Source organism: Tamandua tetradactyla, chromosome X (genome assembly GCF_023851605.1).
Source record: "Tamandua tetradactyla isolate mTamTet1 chromosome X, mTamTet1.pri, whole genome shotgun sequence".
Classification (NCBI taxonomy): Eukaryota; Metazoa; Chordata; class Mammalia; order Pilosa; family Myrmecophagidae; genus Tamandua; species Tamandua tetradactyla.
The window spans coordinates 42,093,051-42,114,844 of record NC_135353.1 but is presented as its reverse complement, the minus strand read 5'-3'; the positions used below and the strand labels follow the sequence as shown (position 1 = coordinate 42,114,844).

Below are 21,794 nucleotides of genomic sequence, written 5' to 3'. Positions count from 1 at the left end.
GGAGTCACACAGATCACCTTAAGTTGCTAACAGTATTCAGTAGAAAAGCAAAGTCAAATACCTTTTGATTGATCATAACTTCCATTGATTCACCAAGCTCCTCTACCACATAATTAAGAGATTATCATTAAACACACCTAAGAAAATGTTATCTAACATCAAGATCATAACTTTAAGGAGGGTGAGCTAAAACAATTTCATAGTATGGATAACACTGAATTAATACCATAAAGTTATTATACTTGAGCTACTAGAACAAAACCTACCATTTCTTGATTGTCATCAATTGCTTTCATTTGGACTTTAAGCTTATTGACTTCTCTCTCATAGCTGGTATGTGGAACCGCAAGGTCATACATTGTCAATGACCAAAACGTAGCATAGAATTGAGGGCTGATGTCATCCCAGACTTTGGAAACATGCAAGGAGACCACTGCTTCATGGACAGGAGCCATTACCATCTCACATGATGTGATGTACTTATGAACTTTATGTTGCTGTTTACTTCCCTTTTCTGATTTTTTAAGTTCATCATACTTTGACTACAGACAAAAAATAAAGTACAAACACAACAATTTATAGCACTGACTTTTCATGGTAAAAAAACCATGAAAATAGTCATCAGATAACCAATCTCAAAATTGTTATAGGAATTCTGGTTTCTTACCAACAACATTTATTTTAAGATAAATCACCTCTGGCAGCTGTTCCAATCTTTAGTCCCATGTACTGACTAAGGATTTTTCAGAAGATTCTTATAAAATCTGACCAGTTGAATAACTGAACAGGATATGTGTGTCCCTCCATACCCTCCACCCTACTCCTTCTTGTGGCTGTGACAGGGATTAAACATGTAGGGCTTCTAATCTTGCTTTTGAGATAATTAAGGAAAAGTACAGAGGTTCTTAACAGTAGTAAAGAAGCAGAATGGAACTAGTTCAAGTCAACCCAGATAAAATGTAGTATCGGTACATACACTCCCTGCCAGCTGTTATAATTTTCAAACTAAGAAGCTTTAGCAACACAGAGAAAGATTATAAAAAAGTCATTACAAGACTGTTATGTAGGGTGACCAACCGTCTGGGTTTGGCTGGGACTGAGGGATTTCCTGGGATGCTAAAACTGAGAAAATTCTGAACAAACTGGGACCAAATGGTAACTCAACTATTAAGCCAAATAAAATTTTCTGTGAATGGCTATGGTTAAGTATAAAGGAGTCGAAAGTATGTGGGAAGTGAAGCCACAGCTTCTTTGGCCTGACTGGCTTAAGAATATCAGAGTAAGGCCACACACCTAACTGTATGAAAAAAGTATAATGGGAGGGACCACAAATTAGTTTATACCAAATGTAAAAAAAACAAAGAAAGAAAAGAAAAAGCACCATATACACACACACACACACACACACACACACACACACACACACAAAATAACACAAAGTAGAGTTGTTGCTATGGTCTCCTCCTTTGGTCTCTTTAGAATGAAAGACCTCTTGCCCATAAAAATCTGTTCAGGTTAGACATCACCCTTGAAGATTAACACAAGGAGACAAAAAATTAGCATCTCCTTTACATTAGAAAAGTACTTATTCAGTTTGTGTTAAAAATGGTAAAAAAAAAAAAAAAAAAAATCCAGAACCAGAAGGTCAGAGGATAAAGGTTCCACTTATACACCATGATAGGCACAAGATTCTCAATTCCTTAAGGTCCAGGTGCCTCCTCCCTCCGCACCCAACACCCACGCCTGGGTGCTGCTACACTCGCAGGCTCATTGAGATTAAGGCATACCAAGTAACTATTTGCTCTAGAAGGAATCTCAAGCAACATCTTAGAGTCTTTCAATTGTTCTGGAGGTAGGAAGTTTTACTTTCTGTGCTCTTTTTTTTTTTTTTTTTTTTTTAAACATTTTTCTTATTTTATTATATTTTGTTTGTTTGTTTGTTTTTTACATGGGCTGGGGCCGGGAATCGAACCGGGGTCCTCCGGCATGGCAAGCAAGCACTCTTGCCCGCTGAGCCACCGCGGCCCGCCCTGTGCTCTTTTTTTTATAGAGCACATCCTGATAACTACTGAGACCCACTTACAAAGCTACAAAGAACAGTAGTTATGAAAGAGAGGTCCCAATTACACCAGAGACTTGAAAGAATTAAAAATAGCTTTAAATTTTTGAAGGTAGATTTTACTGAATGTATCTAATATGAATCTAGGTAAAAAGAACGACATCTGCTGAGATTCTAACAAAACACAGGATAAAGAAGTGGCTGAAACTAACTGTATAAGACAGTCTAGCTAGCTAATTTGGGCAAGATTTACATTACGAGCTGGGAAAAGCTTTTCTTTCAGTCTCTTGTCTCAAAGCTAGCTCTGAACCATTAAAACTGAAAATTAGGATAAAGGCGCGAGAGGCTTATATGGTAATCCCAGTATCCCCAGTCCTTCTGGTTCTGAATCTGTGATTTCTACTGCTAAGCATCCCCTAGTCCTTATCTAATTAGTTTAATAGGCTTGATCAGAAAAGACAGCTAAACTTCATATTTACCCAGGATGAATATTCCCTTGTCTGAAGTCAGTTTAACTCCCACTTTAAGCTCACATCTTCAGTGAAACAGAGAGGGATAATAGCTCTATATCTCAAGTCACCTAGAGAACTAGATTTATGGAATAGAACTGATATCCACAGTTATTGCTGTATTTCTAATTATTGTTCAAAAAGTTCTTATTGGGCCAAGATTCTGAGCAATGTTTTGTGGACTGAATTATATACCAGCCTGCTGGTAGTCAGTTTTGGAGGGGACCTAGCAGTCCTTCAATACTCCTACATATTTACTCTCCCATCGAAGGCTCTTCAAGAGAGGTTTTCACCCAAAAAGCAAAAGGAAGAAAGATTCCCAGGGCAGCTTAGAAAGTGAATCCAGGTTCCTTAGGTTGCTAAGGAACTCCCTTTACAGAGGGTGGCATGTAGCCTAAGGATAAGCAGTTTATCCCTGACTTGGCTGTACAGTTGTCTGTTTTCCTCCTCAACCCTGGAAAGGAAATGTAAAAAAAAATGTTTGTTTAGATGTTCTATCTGTTAAATGACAAAGACAAATATTTCACCTGGGCTAAAAATAAGGTAGCTACTGGTATGAATGACCTGTTCCATCTTCTGACCTGGAAAAGTTCAGCCAACCTCAGGTAACCAGGTGTTTCTATTTGCTAGGGTTCAATATCGCTGATTAGCGTGTTCACTTCTCAGTATAGCACAGGGCAGGTCAGAATTCCTGAGATGAAGCAATTCTCCCACCTCAGTCCTTCAAGAAATCAGGTCCCCTGTTGTATAGCTGAGACTGATCTACTGTGGGGTGGGGCGACAACACAAGACATAACTATGTAAAGAGAACATTAACAAGTCTCTGGATTGAGAGATTGTAAAGAGTAAGAAAAGGCCTAACCCTTTCCCCCTTTTTCCCCTCTAGGGAGAGTAGCACAGAAACTGCTACATAATGCTAATAGAGATAAAGTGATAATTAAATTAATTAACACTTAGTTGATAGAGAGGTGAGAGACTGTGGCAGTTGATATGTAAACTCTAACAGCTATGGTCCATTAAATAATCAATTAAGACCCCAAATTTTTCAGCACTTTTTTTTTGCAGCCTCTGGTACACAGTTCTGTTGCCCTACTGGGAACAAAGAAGGGATTCTAGTTTAAGAGAAAAGACCAAGGCCTTACCCAAAATCTGTAATAAAGGCCCTGAACAGTACAGACTTAAAAAACAAACAACAGAAGTACCAGAATCCAAGTTACAAAAAGATGAAAAATATACTGGGGCTTCAATTATCATGGGGAAGTACCACAGTTTCCAAACTGAAGCCCTGGGAGGAAAGGAAAATTAAACTTCTCTTAGAGGCCACTGCTTTACAGGGAAAAAGTCCAGGTGACAGGCAAAGAATGGAGTGGGGGGAAGAGGAGCTGTCTCTTTTTCTCCAATACCCTTACTTAAATTTCAACAGTCACTATTGAGGATACCCTGCCTGAGAAGTCTCTGATTTCTTTTTGCATTTATTTTGGGACTGTTTCATTTAGGTAGAGAGACTAAAATAAGAATCATGAACACACCCTTTCCAAAAGTTATACAACAGAGACAGAATTTTTAGGGGGTTGGGAGGGTTGTTTAAGTCTTTCTACCTGCCTGTTGGTCTGCCTTTCTTTCAGGCAGTATGAGTAATAAATAGCATGTCAACTTACTGACAGGGATCCTGTCATTAAGGAAACAGGACTCTATACTCAAAAGGAGTGTTTCTCAGAATGAGGTACCCAGATATACCTGCATCAGAATAACCTAGTGCTTGCTAGAAAACAAGATGACAAACAAAAAGAAAGAAAGAAAAGAAATTCCTAGGTCCTATTCAAGTTACTGAATTAAAATTTTGGAACACGGGATTCAGAATTTTTAAGATGTTTCCCTGGTGATTCTCATCCAAACCAATATTTGAGAACTATCATTCTAGAGGGCCCACATGATATTAAACCTGAACTGGTAGAGTAGAAACAGAAAAATTACAGAAATATTAAGACTTATTTTTAAAAGGGACATTTTCATTGTACACTACTCAAAGCTGAGTACTAACAAAGAAAAGGGTAACTCTCAAAGAGACACAATTTATATCTATGTCAAATTAAAATACATTTAAAAACAAAACAGTTAAGAAACAGTTTGAAATCATTCTTGAGTGACAGCAAGGATACATGTACTTACTGAAATATGGTGCGCATACATTGGCCTAGATAGGAAAAATGCTGCATCATGGGGTGTATGAAATTCGTTACAGAGCACATCAATTGAAGGCACTCGCTTTATATAATCTTCCGTGCTTAGATTAGATGCTAAAAACCCACCAAACTGTACCAGGGTATCATGACACTAAATTTAAAAAAGAAGACAAAAAATACAGATGTGCTACCATTTTACAAAACCAACATAAGCATTTTCCAGAATGACTAAGATGTGTTATTTTAACAATATTTTTATTAACAATTAAAAATCTAAATTTTAGAACTTGAAAGAACTTCAGAGACCAATTACAAATATAATCATATTATGAAAAAAGTCATCAAGGCCCTGATATGTTGACTTATCCAAAGCCAACCAGGTCTCTTAATTTTAAGCTATTTTCATCACTTTTAGTAGCAGAGTATATTTACCTAAATCTCATAAAACAATATGCATAGGCAAATAGATGTCAACTCCTTTGCCCTTAAAAGATAAAACTTTATTTATAAGATATATTTACAAATACTAAGCACTAAAACGATGATAAGCCCACAAAATGCATTTAATTAACACCAACTGTATCACTATTGTAACTGAAATTCTAGATTTCCAGATAGCAGGAAAGATATGACAGCAAACAACTTGAAGATGCAGAAACTTACTAATGGAATTTTTATTTAATTTTAAAACTTGTACATATAATAAACAGCTCTCCTACAGTCATCTCTTAAATATCATAATTTACATTCATTTCTAAAGTCATAGAAATAGACCTTATTTCCAGACTATTTTACACGAGCGCTGTTTCACACAAGTATGGTGCGCATACATGACATTTTTCAAATTACATCGCACTCTTCATTTCCCTTTAGCAGAATAAAAACTCTACATGAACAGATTTTAACTTGCCTGATCATAGAGCTTTCCAACAAGTTTCAAATGTTTCTCTCCTCCTTCCTGAAAAATTACCCCATTCCTCTGCTGAGCCATGAGCAAACAGAGAGGAAGAGCAAGATCATGGTCTAACAGTGCATCCTTTAATCTCTGAGAGGATTTTTTAGTGTTTCTTATCTGGCCAAAATAGCCACCCTGCATAAGAGAGGACACAAATTTATCAGTGTACAGTATGTAATACATACCATCTGATTTGAAAAAGAGAAAAGGTTAGGTTACAATCCTTAAAATAAAAAAACTCATACATTCTACATTCCTTAGCCTTCCTTTTCTACAAAAGTTTATTCTAGTGAAACTAATACTGATTATAGTTACTGGCCTAAAGATAACTAATTGCCTATTACATTTAAACCTCTGCATATTTAACTTTTTCTACCTTGTAGTCAATTAGATTCAACAACAGAGTAATTACAGTAAAATTTATGCCATTGAGAATATCAAGCACCATAGAAGATTTGGTATTTATTCCCATTACAGATATATTACTTTCTGTCTTTCACATTTTGTTTCAGCTTTCTAAAAAGTTAGGTTACAATAGCAAGTAAACCTCAATTTTTTGAAAAGTGGGTAGAAGTAGCTGTGAATGGAGGGGTATGTCTTTGACATCTGGCTTTATTTATTTCTGCACTGTTTTGATTCTTCACTATGAACATGTATACCTTTTGAATTATAAAAAAACACAATGAAAAAAAAATATCAACTCTCACCTCAGCTTTTAGCTGCTCTCCACCAGTCATGGCCTCTAGTTGCTCCATTGTCATTTCCTCTGTAACTTCTATTCCTGCCATTTTTTGTACCACTTCTTTCAATATAAGCAGGTCAAAACTATTTGGAAAAAAATAGGAAACATGTCTATAGTTGAAATTTCAAATATCAAAGTGACAGTATATTATAATTAATAAATGAAAAATTCCCAAATTAATTGTATATAAAATGTGTGTGTGGGGGGAAAGGTTTTTAAGGACAAAAAAAGGAAAACAACATTCCTAGAACAGGACCCAAAGTTTTTTTGTACATATATTTTAAAATTTTTTAATTTAGAAATAATTTCAAACTCAGATTACAGAAATAAAAAGGGTACACCCATACAACCTTCACCCCCACCCTCATCTATTACTAGCATTTTTACCTACTTGCTTTATCATTTGCATCTTAGGCACTAACCCTCATCACCATACACACACAATGTTTTTTTGAACCATCTGAGGTTAAGTTATATACGTCATGGCCCTTTACTCCTAACATACTTCAATGTACATTTCCTGAGAAAAAGGATATTCTCTCACATAACCATAGCACAGTTAACTCCAATAAATCTAAAATAGACACAATACTTTTAATCTAATCTGTTCATATTTCAATTTTATCAGCTAACCAAATAATGTCCTTTACAGCAATTTTTTCTCCTCCAATACAAAAATGGTCAATATGTTTTTGATGGTAAAGAGCCATCTCTCTAAACAATCCAATTAGTAAAACAGAAAAGATGTGGAATGGTCATACACACCTGGAAAGAAGAACAGGAAGGAGGGAAGAAAAAAAGGAGGAAAGAAAGTAAAAGAAAGTTCTAAGTTCTGGTACTGAAGCCCAAGATGACAGCCTTAAGCACATTTTCACAGTATGCCAATAGCTACACATTTTAATTATCAAAGTGTAGAGTTGTCTACAGAAATAATATCATGTGACCTCTAAGACATGTTTTCCAAAAGTAGAGCTAGATGTACCCAAAACACAAGTTAATAGACAAAGGATGAGTTTTCCAAGATTCTTATCAAGGGTGCACTCTCTCAATGCCTTGCCTTTCATAAAGACAGTTTTAAAAACAAGAGGGCCTCATCATGCAAATTTAGTACAAATAAAAATTTTAAATATTTCTTTAAACTATCACTTACTATGAAAATCATGAAAACTGTATTCATGGTACATAAAATGGAGTTACAGATTAAAAATCAATATATGCTCTCCTGGTCAACAGAAAGAGAAGAGTAAGATGTCGAGGAATGGCCAACAGATGATAAGCAATGTGCTGACAAGAGTCTAAATATTATTTCTTAAAGGTTTCCCTTAGCTAAAATAAACATCTGTCAATAATTACTTAAGTAATGCTTGCTTGGGACACCAGACAGCTTTTGGTTTTTGGTTTGTTTGTTAAAAAAAGTTTCTAGTTCTTTGGTTTGAGTCAGTCTATTACTGATGAAGTTTAATATATAGAATAGTATATATACTATTTCAAACTAAGCAGTGGTATTGAGCCAAAGTAAAATAATAAAATCCAGTAATTATAAAGAGGACGTTATCTGGAAGGTATGCAAATCTCATGTATCTCTAAAGTTCCAATTTAAAAACTGTTTTAAAGATACCATATATACCTTTCTAAATTAATAAATACCTTTCCTACTAAATGATCAAAGTACAATTACTGTCCTAAGTAGTATAATCAATCACACAATACGCTCTGTCATAAGATGTACAACATACCATATTAACCATGATCACCTATTTACAAGTTTCTTTTTAGTGAGTTACATATATAGCCAAAATTAATTTCTGTAAAAGTGTTTCACTAATTATATTTCAGCAGAGTTCGTATTCAATTATTTCTTTTAATTAAGGTATTCCATATAAATAAATGAGCAACTATTCTACTTGAGCCTACAACTAACAAGTAGTCTTTACAGGACAATGGCAATCTCGATATCCCAACACTACCAGAACTATTCTAATTATTGCATTTCGTTTATATATAATTTACTATGAATACCTTTTGCCTGCCTTTAGCTGATTAGCCACATACTGAAGAAGACCAGCAAGATCAATTGGATATTTGCGAAAAACTGCACCACAGAAACTAGCCAGACCTGTGTGAGATAAAAAAGAATACGAAAAATTCAGAAAACAGAACATTGTAATTTCTTCACCTAACTCGATTTCTAAATCCAAAGGAGGTAAGAATAGTGTTACTGTTGTTGCTGTTGGGTGGAGCTTTATAACAATAGCTAATCTTTATTGAGTACACATATACTAATAAGTACTGTACTAAGAACTGTATGTTGACTATTTCCTTTACTCCTTGCAGCAATCACCTTAGGTTGGTATAAACCTACTGATGATGAATAAAGAACAAAACTCCCTCAAATGTTTGAATCAAGAAAAAAAGTCTTCTTGTATTCAGGGACATGTTACCATATGGAGAACTGTATGGAGATAGGTGAAGTACTGTCAGATCAAGAGATAAAGAAGAGACCAATTTTAACCAAGAATCTTTACCACATTGCAAACAAACGGAAGAAACTCCAGTTAAAACAAGAGGAAGGGATCCCAGTTAGGTCACATGATGTGTATCCTCCTCAGCCATTATTTGCTAAGCACATAAATGATACTGAACAAAATACAGGCCTTGCCCTCAAAAAGCTTACAGTCTAATGGCAGATACAGAAAAGTAAACTGAAATAACTATGATGATAAGTATAAGGTTCCATGGAGAATTAGGAGCACCTAATGCAGACTTGTGGGGGAAACATTAACAGGGAATGCTTTCTGAAGAAAATGACTTCTAAGCTGAAATCTAATCAAAGAGTAGAAGTTGGGATGGTGAGAGATGAGTGGGCAAGGAAGGGTATTCCAAATAGAGGGAATAACATGTGAAAAGGGCCAGGCAAAGTACAAAAAGTTCAGTATGACTGAAGCCAAGAATATCTGGAAGAGTGGGAAGATGATGCTAGAGCAGTATATAAGGACCTGGTTCCAAAAGAACTTACCATATAACTTTTAAAGATTTCAAACTTTATTTAAAAAGCAATGGGAGACACTAAAATATTCAGCTACCAGATTTGACAGGTTGAAAGACAGCAGGGGACTGGCTGCTAGCAACCTCTGGTTGCTAGAAATAAATAAATAAATAAAATAAAACAAGGCTAGGTTTTTGGTTAAACAACCACATTTTTTGTTGTTTTAAGATAACAGGAGCCTTAAGATGGAAGGATAAAAAGGGAAGCTAGTTCTCTTAAGATCACTCCTCTAAAATAATGGTTAAAAAGGAGGAGACTGACCCTTATTATTGGTGTGGTACAACTGTTATTGTTGATGAAAGAATATTAAGGTATTACTGTAAATCACAGCTAGTAGCTTACGATAATAGAGGAGGATGGGGGTAAGAGGTACTTTGGGTTTTCTTTTTTTTTTACATCTATCTGTTATTTTTCTTTTTGGAGCAATGAAAATGGTCTAGAGTTGCATGTGATGATGATTATACAACTAGGTGATGATGCTGTGAGACACTATACTTTGGATGGATTATATGGTATGTGAATATATCTCAATAAAACCTGCAGTTAAAAAAAAGTGGGGGGGGGGGGGGCGGGGATTTTCATCTTCCCAGTAATGCTTACCTGAATCCTATCACAGCCAATACTGGCCTTTTGAGGAAAATGAATGAGTAGTATATGAATCTCCTTATACAGCCAGGGAGCTGGACACTCTGTTGAACAAACTGAGTGACTAGAGATTCTGAAGAGCTGACAAATAGGCTTTTAAAAGTCTCTAAAAATAGGGACTGGAATACACAACATAAATTTCATCTTTGGAAAAATAAAAATACTTACTCTGAAGCCAGCTTGAGATGGTGGTGTCATCATGCTTCATTCTCTCCTTTTCTGGATTAGCTAAAGCTTCAATGATACAATCTTTCAAATATTAAGAAAAACTTTAAAGTCACTGTATCTCTAAAAAAGACCTTAAAACAAAATATACGTCACATGTTGGAAAAAATAAAATGTTTCCTTCAAGCTATTACAATGTGTTGAAAAATACACTCATTGCAGAACCAACTTTTCTTCTTGGCCTCTTTTCCATCTTTCAGCAAACAAGACATACTCCATCTATATCAAGATGTTTTGGAAGACCTAATATTTTTTCTCCCTATATACAACACAAAGACACACACACAATCTCCTGTGAGAAAAAAGATGACCGGTAAAATAAGATAAGGCACCTGAATCAATCTCGGGTGGTTACTAAAAGAACTTGGAATGAAAATAAAAACATACACCTCTTAGATATATGAAATGTGAAACCTATGCATTACTTCACTTGAAAGGATACAGGCCAAGACATCATAATTCAATGAAGTGAGGTATTTCAATGAATCTACCACAGGTGTTATTAGGTTATCATACTTCTGTATTTGTGACAAAATCTGGAAGACAACAGCAAAGAATAGGTGGCACTGACTTAATCAAAAGAGGCTTTCTACTATGGCAACTAAATAATGGCTATATTTTTTATTTTTCAAAAGACGAAATAATGCTTATAATAAAAGCGGTTTTCTTGCATTTTGTGTTTATATAAAACCTAACTCTTTCGATCAATATCTTGGAGAGTATTATCTTAAGCTACATTTTCCAACAAGGAGACAGGTAAAGTACTGTCAGATCAAGAGGTAGAGAAGAGAACAGAGTTAAAAGGTGGTTTTGGAATTATACAGGCTGGACTCATGTCAAATGTGTTTTAGAAATCTCTTTCTAAACATGAAACAATAATGTTACATGTGAATTATAATGAAATGCTATTCAAATGTTTTTGAAAAACAGAAACAAATAATGCATCTCTTTATCAATGCTTCCATAAATCAAAATGTGGCTAACAAGATAACATTAGACTTTAATAGCACTGTAACACATTACTAGAAAATAAGATCAGTATATTAATATATTGTATGGAATTCTTGTTTTTAGCCTAACCATAAAATATTTCATTTGCTAAAGTTTTTTTTCCCCTAAAACTACAAATATTTTTAAAACGATATCATTCCCTTCAGTCTTGTGCTGATTTAAGACAACAAAAAAATCCTTTAAAATAATATTAATCTAGAAACATACATAGTCAAACAAAATGGTTGGATTGCTGTGGCTCAACTTCCCAATTTGTCTTCCAGAAGGTTTCACATTTTCCTTGGTTAGGCGCCTACAAGGGGAGAAAAAGTTGGCAGGGATCATCTTAAGTACCTTCCCTTATAATGCAGTTAGCTGCATAGTAAATAACAAAATTCTTCTATATTTTACTGTAAGACTTGAGGCTCTTTTCATTAGGCATTCTCACAGAGGTCACTGAGATTTTATATATAATGTCTAAACATTCATAAAATACAATTTCTTAGCCACACTGCCCGGCTCTGAGAAAAGTGCTGACCTGTGTGGCCGGGTCACATCTGCCCTGAATGCAAGAAGGCATAATGCTGACCTGCTGCCACAGCTCTACCCTTGAGGACAAAGGGCCCCGAGCCTTGACCAGCGCACATCAGGGTTACGTACCCCAGACCAATGCACCCACACAGCTACATCCTCCCCAGCTGCTGGGCACCCATGTTCACAAGCATCAGTGTAACATTCCTAACCTGCGTCTACAGCTGCCCTGAAACAAATCACTGGACTGAGTACCTTCCCCGTGCCCTGCTCCCTGCTGTGCAACCATCCCGCAAAGACAAGGCCTTAGACTACTGAAAGAAATCAACTTCCAAAGTAAATTAATCAAGATATTTACATGCGACAAAGACAGCAGAAGACTACTAAGCATATCATAATGCAGGCAGATAAAGCCGTCTAATGACCAAATTAAAACACCAGAGGAGACGCAGATGCTGGAACAACTAATCAAAGATGTTCACACAACTCTACATAATAAAGTAAGTGGGATAGCAAATGACATAAAGGAGATATAGAAGACAGTAGACGAGCATAAAGAAGAAAGAATAAGTGGTACACAGAGCAGGATAATTGACTTTGAAGAACCAAAACAGCAAATGGCAAAAAAAAAAAAAAAGAAAAAGAAAAAATTAAATGGGAACTCAGGGATATGGCAGACAAAACAAAGCACACAAATGTAAGAATGAGTGGTGTCCCAGAAGGAGAAGAGAGGAATAAAGGGCTAGGAAGACTAGTTGAGGATACAATGGGGGAAAACTTCCCAACCCTCATAAAGGACATAAACACACAAGTCAAAGAAGACGAGAATAAATTCAAATAGGCCTTCCCCAAGGAACATACTAATCAGTCTGCCCAGTGTTAAAGAGAAGCAGAAAAACCTGAAAGCGTCAACAGAAAAACAATCTACTACATACAAGATAAATCAAATAAGACTGCGTATAGACTACTCAACTAGCACCCTGGAGGTGAGAAAGCAGTGGTATGATATATCAAGATCCTGAAAGAGAGAGACTTCCAGCCAAGAATTCTATACTCAGCCAAACTGTCCTTCAAAACTGAGGGAGAGATTAAAGTTTTTACAGGCAAAGAAGTCCTGAAAGAATCTGTCAACAAGAGACCAGCCCTACAAGAAATACTAAAAGGAATTCTGCCAGCTGAAAAGAAAAGACAGGAGAGGGAGGTTTGGAGGAGGGCACAGCATTGAAGAGTACCACTAAGGGTAATTTAAAGAATACAAAGAGAAAGAGGGAAAAGAATATATAGATACGACAAATAAAATTAGAAAGATGAGATGGTGGAATCAAAAAATGCATTTTCAGTAATAACTCTCAATGTTAAAAGGACTGAACTTACAAACAAAATACAGATAGGCAGAATGGATTAAGAAACATATATCAGCTATATGTTACTTACAACAGACTCATCTTAGAAACAAGGATACAAATAGATTCAAGTGGAAGGATGGAAAAACATTTTCCACCCAGTTTGTAACCAAAAGAAAGCTGGAGTAGCTATATTAATATCGGAAAAAATGGACTTTAAATGTAAAGACATCATAAGAGACAAAGAGGGATACTATATACTAATTAACGGGTCAATTTACCAAGAAGATATAACAACCATAAATGTTTATGGTCCCAATCAAGGAGCTCCAAAGTACATGAGACACACTGACAAAACTGAAGGGAGCGATAGATGCTTAAACAATAGTAGGAGACATCAATACACCACTCTCCTCTATAAACAGAGCAACAAGACAGAAGATCAACAAGGAAATAGAGAAGTTAAATAACTTGATAAATGAATTAGACCTAACAGACATATATAGGTCATTGCACCCCAAAGCACTTCTCTAGTGCTCGTGGAACATTTTCCAGGATAGATCATATGTTGGGCCCAAAACAGGTCATTATAAATATAACAGTATTAAAAATACTCAGAGCACTTTGTGTGATCACAATGGGATGAAGCTGGATCTCAATAACCACAAAAGAATGAGAACATTCACAAATAGATGGAGATAAAATAAGACACTCTTAAACAACCAGTGGGTCAAAGAAGAAATTGCTAGAGAAATCAGTAGCTACCTGGAGGTGAATGAAAATGAAAATACAACTTTTCAGAACTTAGGGGATGGGACAAAGGCTGTGCTGAGAGGGAAATTTATTGCCTTAAATGCCTATATTAAAACACAAGAAAGAGCAAAAATTGAGGATTTAATAGCAAACCTGCAGGAACTTGAGAAAATACAGCAAACTAACCCCAAAGCAAACAGGAGAAGAAAAATAACAAAGAATAAAGCAGAGATAAACGAATGGGAGAAAAAAAGAATAGAAAGAATCAACAAAACCATAAGTTGGTTCTTTGAGAAAATCAATAAAATTGATGAGCCACTAGCAAGACAGACAAAGAAAAAAAGAGAGGATGCCAATAAACAAATTGGAAATGAGAAGGGGTGTGTTATCACAGACCCTGAAGAAATAAAAGAAATCATAAGAGAATACTATGAACAACTGAACGCCAACAAACTAGACAACTCAGATGAAATGGACAAATTCTTGGAGACACACAAACAACACTGACTCAGGAAGAAACAGAATATCTCAACAAACCAATCACAAGTAGAGAGATTCAATCAGTCATCAAAAATCATCCTACAAAGAAAAGCTCAGGGCCAAATGGCTTTACAGGGGAATTTTATTAAACATTCCAGAAAGAACTAACACCAATCCTGCTCAAACTTTTAAAAAAAATTGAGGAAAAAGGAACTCTATTTAACTCATTTTATGACGCTAATATCATTTTAATACCAAAACTGGGTAAAGATGCGAAAAGAAAGGAAAAGTACAGGCCAATCTCCCTAATGAACATAGATGCAAATATTCTGAATAAAATATTACCAAATCAAACCCAACATCACACTAAAAGAATTATACACCATGAACAAGTGGGATTTATACCAAGAATGCAAGGATGGCTCAACACAAGAAAATCAATTAATGTACTACAGCACATTAACAAACTGAAAGGGGAAAAATCACATCATCGTCTCGATTGATGCTGAAAAAGCATTTGACAAAATTCAGCATCCTTTTCTGATAAAAACACTCCAAAAGACAGGAATCAAAGGTAGCTACTTCAATATGATAAAGGGAATATATGAAAAACTGACAGTCAGCATTATACTCAATGGGGAGAGACTGAAAGCTTTCCCCTTAAGATCAGGTACAAGACAAGGATGCCCACTGTCACCACTATTATTCAACACTGTGCTAGAAGTTCTAGCTAGAGCATTTAGGCAGGACAAAGAAATAAAAGGCATCCAAACTGCAAAGGAAGTAATAAAGCTCTCATTATTTGCAGATGATATGATACTATACTTGGAAAATCCTGAGAAATCTACAACAAAGTTACTTGAGCTAATAAATTCAGCAAGGTGGTAAGATATAAAATTAATGTGCAAAAATCAGCAACATTTCTATACACAAGCAATGACCTATTTGAGAAGTCAGTCAAGGAAAAAATTCCATTCAAAATAGCAACTAAAAGAATCAAATATTTAGGAATGAACTTAACTAGGGACGTAAAGGACTTCTACACAGAAAACTACGTAACATTGCTAAAAGAAATCAAAGGAGATCTAAATAGGTGGAAAGACATTCCCTGCTCATGAATAGGAAGGCTAAATATAGTTAAGATGTCAATTCTCCCCAAATTCATCTACAGTTTCAACACAGTACAAAGCAAAATTCCAACAACCCAGTTTGAAGATTTGGAAAAGCTAACTACCAAATTTATCTGGAAGGGAAAGAGACCCCGAATAGCTAAAAGCATCTAAATAGGAAGTACAAAATGGGAAGATTAAGACTCCCTGACTTTAAAACCTATTATAAAACCACAGTGGTCAAAACAGCATGGTACTGGCACAAAAATAGAACCACTGACCAAAGGAGTCAAATCAAGAGTGCAGAAATAGACCACCAAACCTATGGTCAACTGATTTTTGACAAGGCTCCCAAATCCTCTGAACTGGGACCAAATAGTTTCTTCAATAATTGGGCATAGAAGAGCTTGATATCAATAGTCAAGAGAAGGAAAGAGGACCCTTATCATATACCCTACACAAAAATTAACTCAAAGTGGATCAAGCACCTAAATATTCGAACTAGCACCATAAAGTTTCTAGAAGAAAACGTAGGGAAAAATCTTCAAGGCCTAGTATTAGGAGGTAGCTTCCTAAACTTTACACCCAAAGCACAAGCAACATAAGAAAAAATAGGTAAATGGGAAGTCCTCAAAATCAAATGCTTCTGCACCTCAAAAGACTGTCAAAAAGGTGAACAGGCAGCCAACTCAATGGAAGAAAATATTTGGAAATCACATATCAGACAAAGGTTTGATTTCCTGTATATTCAAAGAAATCATACAACTCAACAACAAAAGAACAAACAACCCAATTATAAAATGGGCTAAAGACATGAATAGGCATTTTTCTGAAGAGCAAACACAGATGGCTCAAAAGCACATGAAGAGATGCTCATTTTCATTGGCTATAAAGGAAATACAGATCAAGACTACAATGAGATACCATCTCACACCTATAAGAATGGCTGGTATTAAACAAACAGGAAACTATAAATGCTGGAGAGGATACAGAGAAACTGTGACACTTACGCACTGCTGGTGTGAATGTAAAATGGTGCAACCACTATGGAAGAGTGTTTGGTGGTTCCTTAGGAAACTAAATATCAAGTTGCCCTATGACTCAACAATAGCACTGCTTGATAAACATGCAGAAGAGCTGAAAGCAATGACACAAACAGAAATTTGCACACCAATTTTCATAGCAACGTTATTCACAATTGACAAAAGATGGAAACAAACCAAATGCCCATCAACAGGCGAGTGGATCAACAAAATGTGGTATACACATACAATGGAATATTATGCAGTAGTAAGACAAAATAACGTCCTGAAGCACATGACAAGATGGATGAGACTTGAGGACATCACGCTGAGCAAAATTAGCCAGACACAAAAGGATAGATACTGTATGATGTCACTTTTAGGACTAGCATAAAAGGTGGCTGAAGGATGCACTGACAGAGAAGTAGATTGGCAAATGATGGTGTATATGTATGAATGAAATTGTGCTGCTACAGAAAGGAACAAAATCATGAGGCATGCAACGATGTGAATGAACATGTGGGAAATTTGGTGAGATAAAATAAGCCAGAAAGAAAAGAACAACAATGGTATGGTCACCTTTAGAAAATGCTTATAAGAAAGCAAGGGCCTAGACTGTAAGCTTTTAGAGCAGAAACATTAAACCTTGAGTGGTGATTATTATTTCTGGATTTTGAGAAGCTGTTTTATATATATAACCTGATATTTACAGATAAGAATGAAGCCATCCAGGTTGGGGATAAAGTAATTCAGAACACAGGGGTAAGGAAGACAGTGTCTATATTTTAGAACCACACATACTTTTTGAGACCAATGGAAGAAAGATTTATTTGACCTGGAACTGAAATTTTCTGTAGTGCATAATCTAATTCAACCTATCTGTATAGCTCATTTGAACAACTGAAACACAGGGAGCCCAGAATAAGAAAGAGGTCCTTTAATCCTGTATAGATTATTATAATGACTGGATAAATCCTAGAGTATATTAAACAGAAAATCAAAAAGTATCGGCAAAGTCCCCTAAGGTATGTGAGAAAGAATATGGAACCATTAAACCTTGCCATCAGGAATCCCCTGATACTCTGTGAAACTTTAGGGATATGCAAATCAATAGGCCATGCTTATGTAGGTATTGGAGAAGCTAAGACTATCTACAGGCATGCCTAAGAGTTACTTCTGGAGGACCTCTGTTGTTGTTCAGATGTGGCCTCAGACTCTCTAAGCCCAACTCTGCCAGTAAAATCATTGCCCTCTCCACTATGTGGGATAAGATCCAAGGGTGAAAGTCTCCGTGGAATGTGGGAGATGACTCCCAGGGATGAATTCAGACCTGGCACTGCAGGATCAACAATTCCATCCTGACCAAAAAGCGGAAAGAAGTATAATTAATAAAGTATCAATGGCAGAGAGAGTTCAAATAGAGTCAAGAGGCTGAAGGTTGCTCTTACGCAAGCTTCAGATAGTCCTTGATACCTATCATAGCCTGCCAACCTCCAACCAGAACTATTCCAGCCATTCCTAAGGAACACCTAGCGCCAATATATAAGATTCCACAAGGGTTCCAGGCACTAGAATAACTTTCCAGAAACCTACAACCTCCGAAAGAGTCCCTAGTCCAGATAAGTCCTGACACCTAGCCCAGCCTCTCCAGAACATCAAATAGCTCCATCTCCCTACCCCATATTAGTGACAGACCCTTCCAATATGAAAAATCTAGAACTGCCATAGCCCAAACACTCCTAAAGAGAGGTATGGAAAGATCAAAGGTGATGGTAGAGTTATACATAGAAGATAGGATTTAACAAAGTTATATGAATGCTGAATCATTAAATTTATATCTCTTTGAGTCTCCAATATTTCAGAGCAGCTCTAAGTAAAAACCTAAAATTGTGAAATTGTAACCCACGTCAAAGTCTGAAATATGTTCTACAATTAATTATGGTGCTGTGCTTTGAAATTTACAGCTTTTTTGTACATATGTTATTGTTCACAAAAAAAAGAAGGAAAAAAGTCGATTGTGAGGATAAAAAATATTTAAGTCCTCTAGCCTCCTATATTCTGGAGCAGCTAGAAGGAAAAATATGAGAGGACTGTATGGAAGCCCATGACAAACTCTGGGATCTGTCCTATAATCACTTGTTGAATAGTGCTTTGAAAACTACTGCTTTTTTATTTCTTTGCTTTGTATATATGTTATATTTTTGTTAAAAAATACAATTTTCCATTTTACAGTAATAGTCTAATAAGCATTAAAGCTCTTATTTTATCTGACTCAGTGACCTTAACAGAGTAAGAGCTAATATAGTACTCCTCAATATGGAAAGTTTCTGATTTTCATATTTAAATAAAATAAATTTTAATAGATTCTATTGCTTTTCTTCCTTTTAACTATTCCTCTGTTCACTGTTCCTACCAACTTTCTGGAAATTTGTATCTACTGAAATCTCTATAATTCAAAACAATTAGTATACAGAATCTTAAATTCTTCTGATGACATTATTTCAAAATAAACCCGGAAACTTTAAACTTGAAAAAGTTTACAAGTGATGGCAAAGAACCTTTTTAGAATGAAAATGTAATGCATGTTATGAATTCAGTTCAAGGAATGTGACAATACTGGAAGTGGCAAATGATATAATAATCTTAAGAAGTTTCACGTGACAAAACTGACCCATCAATCAAAATTATTTCCTCACCAACTGCTTCCCTTTCTCATTTCTCCATGGCCCAGCTTCTTTTTTCAAAGAGAACAGAGCCCACCAGTTTCAAACTTTGGCTACATTCTGTTTCACTGACAACTTACCACTATCGGTCCTTATCTCCAACCCTACTTATTTAAGCTGGCCTTCCTACCTGCCAAGGCTAAATGTGACCCTCTATGCTTGTTTTCCCTTCTGCCCCTGGAGGGAAAAACAAACAGAAATAAAAGGGATACTCTCTTGATTACATCTTCACCTCAAGCTACCACACCTCAGTATAGTATCTGGCATCAATGACCATTTCTTAAATGAATTATTGAATTCCTTACAGAAAATTCATATGTTAAACAGTATTCAAGACTTGAGAAATGATTCAAGTAATAAATTAATACATTACATTCTCAATGTAAAAAGTTCAAACAATACCAAAATCATATTCCTCAAGCCTGGTGACACTATAGTTTACAATACACCAAACATCTGAGAGCACTAAATATTTTCCACATATTATTCTATGTAAATTATACTTTTATTCATTTGTTTATTCATTCATTCATATTAATGCCTACTATATGCCAAGTAAAGTGCTATGAACTAGACATACATGGATGAATAAGAACAGTGCCTATTCTCAAGGTCAATCCAGCTGGGGAGATATATTTAAAATACATTTTTAAAATATCTATATTCTTAAAACTATAAGAGCAAATTACAGAACAGTACCTATTATACGCTACCAACCATATAAAAATGCAGAATAATACATTTGTACTGGCTTATATGTGCATAAAAATAACCAAAAGAAAAGACAAGAAACTGAACAGTAGTTAACGACCCTCCCTCTGCTGTGGGGAAGACGAAATGGATGGGGGACAGCTAGGGTAATTCGTGGAACTTTTTATATTTACTGAAATTTAAACCATGTTAATGGACAAATTACTTAAAAATTAGGTAATTAGGCAGACTTCTGGGGAAGATTGCAGAGTAGGGAGATTCAGAACTCACTCCTTCTAGAAAAAAATCTAGTGGACAGGCAGGAACTGTCTGAAACAACTGTTCTGAGGCTCCAGAGGCCATGGGATCCCTATACAACATCCAGAGAAGAAGGGGACAAACAGGTTAAGAAACTGTGGTAAAGAACTTTGAGCAGCTCGCTGTGGTGCCCATCTCCCATTCTCGGCACAGGTGCCTCAGTCCCTGGCAAGCTGCTGAATAGGAGAGGGAAGTGGAAGTCCTCTTCCTCAAAAGAATGGGTGGGTTGGGGCACGAATTCAGATTGCTAGGTCTCGGCTCTGAGCTACTGTTTTAACCCACGGACATGGACTTCCACAGCCACTGCATGGTTGCTTCCACAGAGGTGAACCAGTGCAGTTTAAAGACACAGTACCTCCTTACAGCTGTGGAGAAGTTTATTGAAGAGCACCTTTTTCTGGAAAAGCACAGCTTCAGGAACCACTCAAAAAGACTTTTTGGTGTCTTTCCTGACTCTCTCCCCAGGGTTCTCTGGAATGGGTCTATGCTCCTTTCATGGGTCCTTGGCCAGGGTTTGGTTGGGAAATACTGGCATAGGAAGGTCCTACCTGGCATGACTTTCCTCCCAGAATCTGCCCACCAGGCAAAAGGAGCTAGAGGCAAGGAAAGGAGTGTAAAAAAACTATAGCGGTAAAACAAATAAAACAGAACAAAATTCATAAAGAAAGAGAGGAAAGGAAGCTATCTACTGGGGATAAAACAATGTTACTAATAGAACAATCTTAAAAATTATGCTGCATACTCAGGGCAAGAATCAGATGAAGAAGAGCTGAAAAATTATGATCAGTTAAGCAAGGGCAATTCTAAAGGTCTTGAATAATTTGGACCAAGTGTCAACCACCTTATCACAAATCCCATCAACAATAAAAGCCTAGACAAGAGAAACTGATCAAAATAAACTCATCAAGACAAACAATCACATGCCTGGACATTAGTAAAAAATTAGAAGCCATACTAAGAAACAGGAAGATATGGCCCAGTCAAAGGAACAAATCAAAACTTTGGAGGAGACAGAATTTGGAACAAATCAAAGAAGTCCAAACAGATCTCCTAAATCAATTCAAGAAGATAAAGGAAAATATGGCTAAACGAATAAAGGATACTGAGACAATGGATGAGAATACAGAAGAACTGAAAGCAGGAAAAGAAACATCACAGAGATTGTGAGAAAGAAAGGCACAATAGACAAGATTAAAAATAGAGTATAGGTATACACCAGCATGTCTGAACAGTCAGAAGAAAGAATCAGCAAAATAAAAGACAAGACAATAGAAATCTTCAAGACAAAAGAACAGATAGAGAAAAGAATGGGAAAAAAAATTGAGTGGGGTCTCAGGGGGTTCAATGACAGTATGAACTAACAATCATATGTGTCATGGGTGTCCCAGAAGTAGAAGAGAAGGGAAAAGGGGCAGAAAGAATATCTGAGGAAATAACTGGCAAGTTTCCCAATTTTTATGAAAGACATAAA

At 36.0% G+C, this 21,794-nt stretch overlaps 1 protein-coding gene across 8 annotated transcripts in view; it reads right to left on the bottom strand.

The window, feature by feature from the left end:
* The window catches only part of THOC2 (THO complex subunit 2), a 147,102-nt gene that overhangs the window by 23,558 nt on the left and 101,750 nt on the right, over positions 1-21,794 (bottom strand). For all 8 annotated transcript variants that reach the window (XR_013169547.1, XR_013169548.1, XM_077146477.1 and 5 more), the window contains exons 16-23: positions 11,583-11,667; positions 10,807-10,900; positions 10,308-10,388; positions 8,468-8,564; positions 6,414-6,531; positions 5,662-5,841; positions 4,738-4,902; positions 267-542 (exon numbers count right to left, since the gene is read on the bottom strand). Coding sequence is in view for 6 of the 8 variants with exons in the window: in XM_077146477.1 (XP_077002592.1) it covers positions 267-542; positions 4,738-4,902; positions 5,662-5,841; positions 6,414-6,531; positions 8,468-8,564; positions 10,308-10,388; positions 10,807-10,900; positions 11,583-11,667 (1,096 nt within the window). In the remaining 2 variants the exon portion in view is untranslated. The remainder of the gene's footprint in view (positions 1-266; positions 543-4,737; positions 4,903-5,661; positions 5,842-6,413; positions 6,532-8,467; positions 8,565-10,307; positions 10,389-10,806; positions 10,901-11,582; positions 11,668-21,794) is intronic.